Here is a 10299-nt window from a genome sequence, read left to right on the forward strand (position 1 = left end):
TCTATTAGACAACTTCGCCTATCTGTTTAACAAAAGAATAAAGACTTTTAAGAGGAATTGTATTAAAACAGAAATACAATTCTATTAATTCCTATTAAGATGGTAAAAATGGAAGGAAAGAATGACAGAAATAAATGTTTCTGTCAAAAAATAACTGATAAACTTTTTACGATAAGCTATTTTTTTCTAAAAAGTATCGCATAATGTAAAAACTTTTTTTCTTTAAATATACAAATTTTAACCAGAAACTATCACGACTTTTCAAAACTTTTAAAATTAGTCAAAATCCGTCTTTAATTGAATTGCTTCAGATTCCTTCTCAATCCAGCTAAATGCGTCAAGGCCTTGCCTAAATATTGTTGAAAACTCTCCGAGATTTCCTTAGTTAACGGAATATAGCAAAAAACGACGATTTGGTAAAAAATATATATTAAGTTAAGCAAATACAACAAGCACAAAAAACGGCTTAACCAGCTTTAAAATTAGGTAAAATATTTTTTGATGTAAACATGCCTTAAATTAAGCCCTAAGGGCACAAGTAGTTCGTAGTTCCTAGTATTAAATATTACGGATATTGCCATAAAATTAAAAAATACCAAACCGTTAAGTCGTTTTCATGAAATGAGATAATTTGACTTAAGTCACATTTTTTAAATAACTTGACCTAACTTAAGTCTCTTAAATAAAAATAGCATAAAACATAACCAAAAAGCATCTGTAGTTTAATGTGTATAAATATCTTGACAAGAAATCATTTTGTTTTGTTTCATTTAATTTTGTGGCTAATCCTATTGTTTAATACAATTTTGTTTCAAAACAAGAGAAAACAATTAACATGCATTGGACTTAATTCACATAGTTTCCCATAATATCATGCTAGATTTGGTTAATGTGTGTTTATGTTAAATGTTTGCACTTAATTAGCATCTAAACCCTTTTTATCCTGAATAAAACTTTAACAAACACCTTTACTTTACAACTGACAATAAAAACACATAAAACAGTAGAAATATTTTACAATACATTAGGTTGTATTAAGCATGTCTTAAAGTATACGGTATCTTTCCGATAGGCAAACTTTCAAGAGAAAGAATAATTTGCTGGTGAAGAGAGGTTACGCAAATGCAGGGAAACAAGTACAAATGGTAGGTTGACATTTTCAACTTGCATCAAAAGTGGCATTTGTAACTAAAATCCACAATCATTTACAGGACAACAACAAAAACACAAACAAAAGAATATTTAAATTATAATCACGTTTTTACTTATTCTAGCTGCTAGTTTTTGGGGCATATTAAGACATAAACATAACAGATACTAACGAACAAAGAAAGTTTTTTTTTTACATTAACATGCTTGAATTTTTTCAATGTATCATCTGCTCATGTTTCTGTACAAAGCAAGTGGAAAATAACTTAAACACACACAATTGAAATTAAATCTCAGAGAACACAGCTTGCAACCAAAAGCATTAAAACAAACGTTAAAAGCAAGATTGCACGCATTTGCAATAACAACTCAAAATTGAGGACAATCCTCGAAAAAACAATAAATACGAAATGCAAACAATTGTGACAACAAATTTGTAAATGAAGGCATTTAAATATTTTCAACATAATTAAGGCTTTCCTAGCGAAAAAATGCAATAGATTTGAAGTCCAATATATTTTTTACAGAATTTTTATGCTAAACAAAGCTTTTGGTTACCAAAACACAAGATAATTTACTTTACTTTAGGAGGGTCATAATCGATAAGACGTTTACCGATAAGATAGCGTTCATTTTTAATATGATCGCACAACCTCCTAAACTGTTTCAACTCGTACCAACAGAGCGTAAAAAAGGCTGTTCCGAATATCAAACATGGATAAAGCCGCCAATGTAGAAAGTACTTTGTCGCAAGACTAGTGGTGAACAACAGAGCTGTGCTGTGTCCTATCACATAAGGTAAAGCCAAACATACCAGAAAGAACTTCACAACAAGCATAAGTGTTCCTGCGACAAATTTCCTAATGTCCAATACCAGAAAGCCTTGCTCGAAAGCATTTTCAATATTATCCCGAAGCCAGTTGTGAGGACCCAGGAAAATGCAAGCAAGAAGTAACTTTTGCAAGAGCATACCCAGAGCCCAGTTTTGCCAGAGAAAGATAACTGGGGTTTGGTGCAATGGGACTCTTAAAGGAACCACAATCGTCAAATCGAACAGAACACCAAGCTGAAGTGGAATAATTACCACTATAAAGATGCCAACTATAAAACTCTTGAGAGAAACAATGCAAAACTGCTTTAAAATTCTGCTAATCACTGGCAATCCAAAGGGAGCGTGTTTCGAAACTACTCCTGCAAGACGAATCGCTGAGTAAATAGTCCACAAACCAAGAGCAAAAGTGTACAATTCATGAACTGGCTGCTCATCATGGGTAAGAAGTGGCATTGGTCCTTCTGGTCCACAGCACAAGCGAAAGTAGAGTCGCCCTAGTGCGACCGGCACCGTTATAATGCAGGAAAATATGAGTACCAGCGTTGCGCTCATAAAAGCAAGCAATACAGCGAGTCTAGCTGCAAAAAATCGCGGCTTTACATAAGGTACCTGAAGCATTGCATTGTTGGGGTTCAACCTGTGTATTAGTAGATCAACTATCCCGTCTTTGACAAGCAAATAAGAACGTATTCCCAATAAGCCGCCAAATATTTTGCACCAATTCTTCACAGCCTTCTGTATGTGATTCTTCCAAAAGCCCTGTTCCAAAACGACAGGCAAAATTAGCTGGGTTGCTAATAACTGAAGCGGAAAATCACCAATAGGTGAGGCAAACTGTGTGCCATTTTTGTAGGGAAGAAACCCTGGGATAACCATGTTTAGAAACATTACAGGCAGCAAGGCTACCACTATTATAACAGTGCCAAACGCAACCACAGTCATCACACATTTGTAAGCATGGCTGTATGTTGATTCACGTATCATGGCGTGGACTGGGTTGTAATCAGGGCTGAAGATATGGTACAGAAACCACAAAGCTCCTGGTCGCAAAACATCTTTGAGCAGCACAAGAAAGTAGGCGATGTAAAAGATAAAAATAACCCCACTCAGCCAGTGAAATCCAATCGACGATCCAGAACCACTTAGATAGCTTTCTTTTCTTTCTGTAAGTGTTGAATTGAAGAGTTTCAATGAGCAAATATCCAGCCAGATTCCACTGAGTAAAGGCAACAAGCCAATGTCCACAACCAAACGAATGCAAACCCTAAGTAGAAGGTAACATAAGGCGCAAATGCGAGTCGCGTTTTGGTACTTTGTCCTATTGAAGCAAAGATAAGCCAGCAAGCAGCCAAAAGCAATGATGACATACCCACATAGAGTCAATATGACACCTTCAATCATGGAAGCTGCAACCAGGTCTTGAAACCCAAGCGCAATAACAAGGATCTGTCCAAGATGGAAAGGACAGAAGGCAAACAACAAAATAAACAAAGTATTTAAAGCCATAATCCAAAAGACATGCTCCAGAAACATCAAGGATCCGTCAAGTCCGAGTATACGCTCCCAAGTCGGTTCATCTCCGCCTCTTTCCCAGTTTAATCCGTTCCAGTTGTTGTTCACAGGAGGAATGGGCTGCACGGCAACAACAGGTTCCTCCGCTTGTTCTTCATTGTTGTTGTCATCCACATTCGCCTCCACTTCCTCTTCATTTGCATCCTCATCCAATCCCTCCTCTGGAGCAGCGGGATTCACTTCCGGTCGGATTCGGATCCATTCAGGCATCTCACCGTTGAGGAGCTGCATCCGGAGCCAGATAAGTCCAAGGAGAGTGGCGAGACAACAAAGAACGATCGCAAAACCGGTCAGGATGTGCTTCCCTAAGTGCTTGGTTGAAATCATGTCGAACGGAAAAGACAGAAGGCTCTTCAAGCTGCCGGCGAATATACAATTGAATATTCTGCAAGCAGTGAGGGGAACAATGCCTAGCCATGCCAGGGCTACGAAAGTGTAGTGCATCCAACACTTAAGTGCAGACCAAATGCTGCGAGTTAAGCCCTTAAAAAGGTCTTTAATCGGGAGTCTGGTCGGCATGTCAGGGCTGTAGATTGGCTTGAAGCTATACTTATGCTTGCAAAGCTCACAGTATTCCTTCTTGCTGTGCCGCAGCCATTGTGTTAGGCAGTCCTGGTGAACGTGCTTGATGCTGCCGATGCAAATGCAGGGGTGAAAAAGGGGTCGTTCCGTGGTTCCGTTGGTCCGGCACACCCGACATATATCACCCTCATCATCTGACATTTTGCTCACTGAAGTATCATAGATTAATTAAACAATGAGACTACAAAGTATGATTCACATCTGTAAATTGAAAGTTTAAAAAATAGCTTAAAAAGCGCACAGCTTAAAACTAAAATTAGCAAGTAACTGGTTAAAAACCTAAAATACAAAATAAGCATTCCGCCAGGTAAGTGGCATCTGTAGTTGTTTCATACAAATATATAATAAATTCACATGTGGGACTATATAATGTAGAATTTAGGCAACAATTTTTTAGATGAATCTTTGGTGTCTGCAAGTTACAAAATACAGCCAGGTTAGGATAATGAGTTATTCGTAATAAAATATTTAAGGTTAAATTAACAACCATTATTGAACTTTGTAGATTTTAAATGACTATGACAAAAATGTGATATTTACTATAAAAAAAATAAAAAAATGTGATATTTACTATATTAGGCGAGTTTCAACAAACTACTACTTTTATGATTTTGTTTAATTATATTTACAATCAATGTACTGGGGTCACTGAATTAAAGAGATTGCTAGAAAAAAATATAAAAAAATAAAATATATATGTTAGAAATAACAATAAACCTACGAAAACAGCTCCCGTAGACCTGAAAGAATGTCTGTTATCCAACGTTTTATTGACCTATACAAGCCGCTTCTCCAGGGTGAATAAAACTTAGTATAATAAATAAAATAAAAATCATTGAATAACGAAAAATCAATACCAGAGGTGCTACTAATAAATAATATACTAGGTAGCAAATATTTCGGCGCTGGTCTAGAATCCTACCACAATGCAAATTATTTGGGTTACGGTGCGGGGTTACCGTTTGTGTTAATGTGGGTCAAGTATTATCATTAAATAATGAATATATTAATACTTGACCCACCCTCACCCAAACACTAACCGACACCCTAACTCAAATATTGTGCGTTGTTTTAATAATGTGGTAGGATTCTAGACCAGCGCCAATATTTCTATATTAGAATTTTTTTTTATGTTAGAGTATACATACTTTTGTGCATGCATTGGAAAGTTTTATCCTAATGAATTATTATGTTGTATCTGACTAAAAAGTCTTGTTAAGCATTTAAGTTAATTATGTTTTTGTTTTTTGCCACATTTTTGTGGAACTTAACATTTTTATCCAGAACTATCACTTTTAGCTCAAGAATAAACCTTTAATGAGAAGCTATAATTAAATAATATATACTTTCCAACATATTGGTAATAGCAGAAAACTTGTTTGTTTCTTGCTGAAAAATATTTAATTGAATATAATGCACAGCTCAGGAAAGGGGCCTCATAGTGGAGTTATTCTGGTAAAGTTACGGCACTGAGAGAACATCTAAAAATTGCAAATACTTGCGTTACTTAAAAATATTTTCATTGCCTTCTATTTGACTGGTCAGTCTCTCTGCATAATGGTTCAAGGCTGTTCATTTTCCCAATCCGCTAACGTTATTTACTTTCTTTGCGTTTACATTGCATAGATTTCCATCGGAGATCGGATTAGGAAAAAATCATTTTAAAACTGATTAAAACATCTTACAACTCGTATTTGCCAAACCTCAAACTAAGCCTTTAGTTTTTTACTACCAATCTTTGCTTAAAGGCATTTTTAGATACTTAAGTTTCTATTTATTTATTTACAAAATGTTATGATTTACAAAGCGACATAAACGTCGCGTGTCGTCTTGTCGCGAATAACTTCATCGACTTTCGTTTTATGGCCAAAAAGTTTATTTTCGGGGCATATCTTGTTTTTCTGTTTTCGATGGGCTTAGTTTGATTTGGTTAGGTATGTTTAGCACCATTTTTGTACAAATTTCTACAGAAAAAGTATAAATCGTAGAACTTTAAAGGCATTTATGTGGGGCCAAAAACCTAAAATAAAGGCGCTGTTGTCGAACTACTTTGACCAATATCTAGTTTATAGATGTTTTGATCGGATTTTATTGTGCTTCTAAATTGGGCCACATTTGAAAATTTACAAGATCTGTTTTTACTGGCTTCCATCGAATTTGTCATACAGAGAAATGGACACAGAAACTGACGACGAAATTAGCTTATGCTGTCAAAAGTCAATACCGGTTTACTGGTTGACCAGACTAGACTTTGTGGTGTTTTCATTTTTCTGCTAAACTCCGTTAATTCCAAATGGACTTAAAAGTCGTACAATTTCCCTTTCTCGAAAATGATCAAAATACAAATGGTTTTTTTTTGTTAATAATTCCATATTACACGCAATAACTACATTGAAAAATGGACAGTAATGTACAACGGGCACAGCACAAACGGGAAAATACATGATCCAAAATAAACTTAAGTAAAGTTATTAACAGAAAAAAAAACGATTGATTTGATAATGTTGTTAAAACAGTATTTCCTCGTTGTTTGATATCGATGACGTCATGATACGTTGACCAGTAATGCGTGACGTCATCCTTGAGCAGTTGGTCACATGAACCTCGTTAAGGTACAGTACAGTTTGACGACGTCGTAATACCACGGTGACTGCAGCAGAGATGGGTGACGTCATCCTTCAGAAGTTGTCACGTGATGCCCATTTAAGGCCGTCATGAAAAACAAAATGGAGATTAGCAAAATAACAAAGCAGTTTAGGCTTTAATTTTTGTGAGCCTATCCTTAAACCCTAGGCCCTAACCGTAAAGCCCTAATACAAACCCATATACCACCTTTTAAGAAATATTGTTGTGGATTGGTGTTTTGATAGTTGACCAAGTGATAAAAAACGAGTTTTATGCGCGTCGTTATAGAAGTGGACCTGAAAAACAACAATGTTGGGACCTAAAAAAGAGGTTAAACACCTGAAAAAATGGGGTTTTAAACCTGAAAAAAAATGGGGTTTTAAACCTGAAAAAAAATTGGGTTAAAACCTGAAAAAAAAATGGGGTTTTAAACCTGAAAAACAAGCGGTTAGATTGCGTCGAATAACTGAAAAAGCTGCTGCCCTTCTGTTTCTGCTTAAAAACCTCTTTTCCCGTTTTACTAAATCGGCAAAAACAGTGCAAGCTGCCTCTATTGTTTGGTTTAGGATTGTGTATTTTGGATTTTTTGTTTGCGTTATGTAGCGGACTTACTAAGTGCAAACACACAACACACAGTTCTTTCGTCGGGGAAGTATTCCATCGTCTCATCGCATCGTGGTTATTTAAGGAGATCGATGTTGGTTAGAGTTCTAACTTTCAGGCTATGTTCAATCTTCTTTTATATTACACATAAAACACACGTGAGTTGCCGATACCTTTCGCTATTGGTTCAGAGCGGTGAAGTGATTACCATAAGTGCAGTTAATGTGAAAAATGCTCTGAACCAATCCTGTCCATTTTCTGCTTTCAGAATTATCAAAAACGGTGCAAAACATCTACAATAGAAGGCGGGACTGTCACGCGAATATACCAATTGCGAAAACGAATATAGGACGTTTTACATTCTTATTAAATTTTTCATTTCGCAATAAGCAACGTCAACGTCGACTGTGGAGTTACACGTTATTAGCAAAATCCCTGCCTGATAAAAATGCTTATCAAGATGATAAGAAATGGAGCTCATGACCGGACGAGAAGCTTTGACAGTAAGACAACTCGTAGTTGGGAAATTTTAAAATGGCAAACCAGAATTTCTGATTTCCTATAAAAAGCGCTTTTTAACATTTTTGTAAATTTTTTACACCGTTCAGATTTAACTGGTTTTCAAGCGGATTGCCTTGTCCTACGGCATTTTGTTGCTGTCTATTCACGGGGGAATGAAGGAAATATAGTCGGACTTAAAATGCCGGGACAAGGCCTACTTCTGCAGCATACAGCAACCTTATTTTTTACATCGGGCTAATCCCGTCAACTATCTTGAAAACCAGTTCCTACGGGGACCAGTCATAGCTCCAGGAAAAAAGAAAAGGAAGAACTAAACATTTTTTTTTTAAGACGTTATTTACAAGGGAACGGTGTTAAAACAGCGCAGCCCTAAAAAGATCAACACATCACCGTTCCGATTTTAACAAACCCATTACCCAAAAATGAAAGAAATCACACGGGACGTTTATGGCTGAATTTTAAATCTAAAGCCAGGGGGTGGGGGGTCCTATGCCCTACGCGAGGTTTGGTGCCAATACCGGTTTGTATTGACTTGCGTTACACGGACACAAGACAAGCCCGTGAACACAACCGTCGGAAGCTAGTTCGCAAGCCTTAAATTAGAAATCGCCACACGATAACGATGCCTACGAAATTAGGTGGCGACGTTTCCCACTATTTATATGCGAAACTAACAGCAACCTATTTATTCAAAACGGTTCCACAACCTCTTCTATGGGACACCTAAAACGCACCTTAACCTTCTCGTGGCACCAGAACTACGTTGCACCGCCAAGATCAAGCAAGGTTCCCTGCCCGAACCTTGCTTTGACCCAAGCGGTTTCCCTGCGCCAAAAGTGGTTAATAATAAAGCCTATATGAACTCCACAGTCGAGATTGACGCGCGTGACAGCCACTAGTTGTTACAGCACCTCGTAATAGTTGTACGCCCCAGTGGCGTATAAACGAGATCATCCAAACAAAACGCACAAAGTTGCTTCCTCCATTGCAACATCGAACATTCTTCGTCCAGTTCCGTCGCCGAATAACACGTGGAACTGTCAAACTCGTGTTTTAACCACTTCGACGCGCATTCTAAGATCTTTCCAGAACGCAATCAACGCAGGAATTTCGCGCCGCGCGTAAACTAAACGCTGGTAACCTGCCTTTTTGCAACCACGTAATAAATAAAATATTTTTAGCGAGTAAATATTGAATTTATCCTTGCGGATATACATTGCTTGTGGACAAGTAATTAATATGGGTTAATTACTTGTCCACAAGCAATGTATATCCGCAAGACAACGACCTAATCAATAGGTCGTTGTTGCATAGTTTAAGAAGCTCTAATCTCTTGGCAGTTAGGTTTGTTAAAAAAAAAAATTGACTTGCGGTGCCTGCAGGTATAACATAGATTTTAAATATTAAGGAAAGTTTATACAGGTACACCTGGCTTTTTGCACAAGGTATGAATGCCTGCCTTGGTGTTCATTTTTCGAGTTAAAACTCTACTGAATATTAAAATGTATCCTTACAAAAAAACAAAAAGTACCCATGAAAAAAAGTAAAACATCTACAGTACAGTAAATAGCAGACTTGGACAACTAAATTTATTTTAGCTTTTTAAAAATTAGATTAGAATTACTGAAATCTTAAAAAAAACAGATCATGAACTAGACTTACTTTTAATTTATCCTAAATAATGAATGTACTTTAAATCGCAATTTATTCCAACCAGTTAAATTGCAAATATTCCTATTTTTTTTTTAGTATTTTTATACGTTTTGCCATTTAAACGGTTAATTCACCTACATAAGTCGTTTCGACTCAAGATGAATAATTTAAATTCTTTATTTAACTTACACTAAAAATGCCGTTGGACAAAGTAGCGTTTTGGTAAAATCCAAATTAGATAAATACCAGAATTAGGACACACAAGCAATTCACAAAATAGATTACAATTGCAATTATCTGCATTTTGCTCTAATTCGTCGTATTAAAAAACTAGAATAATCTAGTTGTCTATGTTTGGTAAGTATTAGTAGTTATGTTATTTAGTTACTGTATATTGCCCTTCAAAATCTAGGTTTCCATAGGAAAAAAATAACCTTTAACATTTTCAGGCAACTTTTATTTGCTGCTTACATTTCTCTAACAAATAAATAACCCCGGGTTTTTATGGAAAAAGGGGCAGGATTTTCCCCAAACCCGGCAAAATATATCATTATATCAAGGAGCCAGTAACCACATTTCGACCAAAGTTGTTTTCAACCGACTTCGCTGTCTCGTCATAAAAAAATATATTATTCTTTAAAATTTATTCTACGCTAAAACCTATTTCTATCTTCTGTAGTTTTATCTCCTTCAACATTTTTAGGCGATTTTTATTTGCTGCGTACATTTCTTGGACAAATAAATCCCACAGACCTGGGACG

General features: G+C 36.2%; 1 protein-coding gene across 1 annotated transcript; it reads right to left on the reverse strand.

Annotated features, from left to right (window-relative positions):
* Positions 1–1031: 1031 nt before the first annotated feature.
* On the reverse strand, positions 1032–4329 carry LOC146162768 (E3 ubiquitin-protein ligase MARCHF6-like). The gene has a single exon (XM_083384214.1). The coding sequence runs from the start codon at positions 4274–4276 to the stop codon at positions 1724–1726; it is 2553 nt and encodes an 850-aa protein (XP_083240340.1). The 5' UTR covers positions 4277–4329; the 3' UTR covers positions 1032–1723.
* Positions 4330–10299: the final 5970 nt, after the last annotated feature.

Source organism: Ascidiella aspersa, chromosome 3 (genome assembly GCF_963924565.1).
Source record: "Ascidiella aspersa chromosome 3, kaAscAspe10.2, whole genome shotgun sequence".
NCBI classification, from domain to species: domain Eukaryota; kingdom Metazoa; phylum Chordata; class Ascidiacea; order Phlebobranchia; family Ascidiidae; genus Ascidiella; species Ascidiella aspersa.

Bases quoted from the DNA above. Each gene is read 5' to 3' on its own strand.
- LOC146162768 (XM_083384214.1), bottom strand. From the start codon at position 4,276: ATGTCAGATGATGAGGGTGATATATGTCGGGTGTGCCGGACCAACGGA.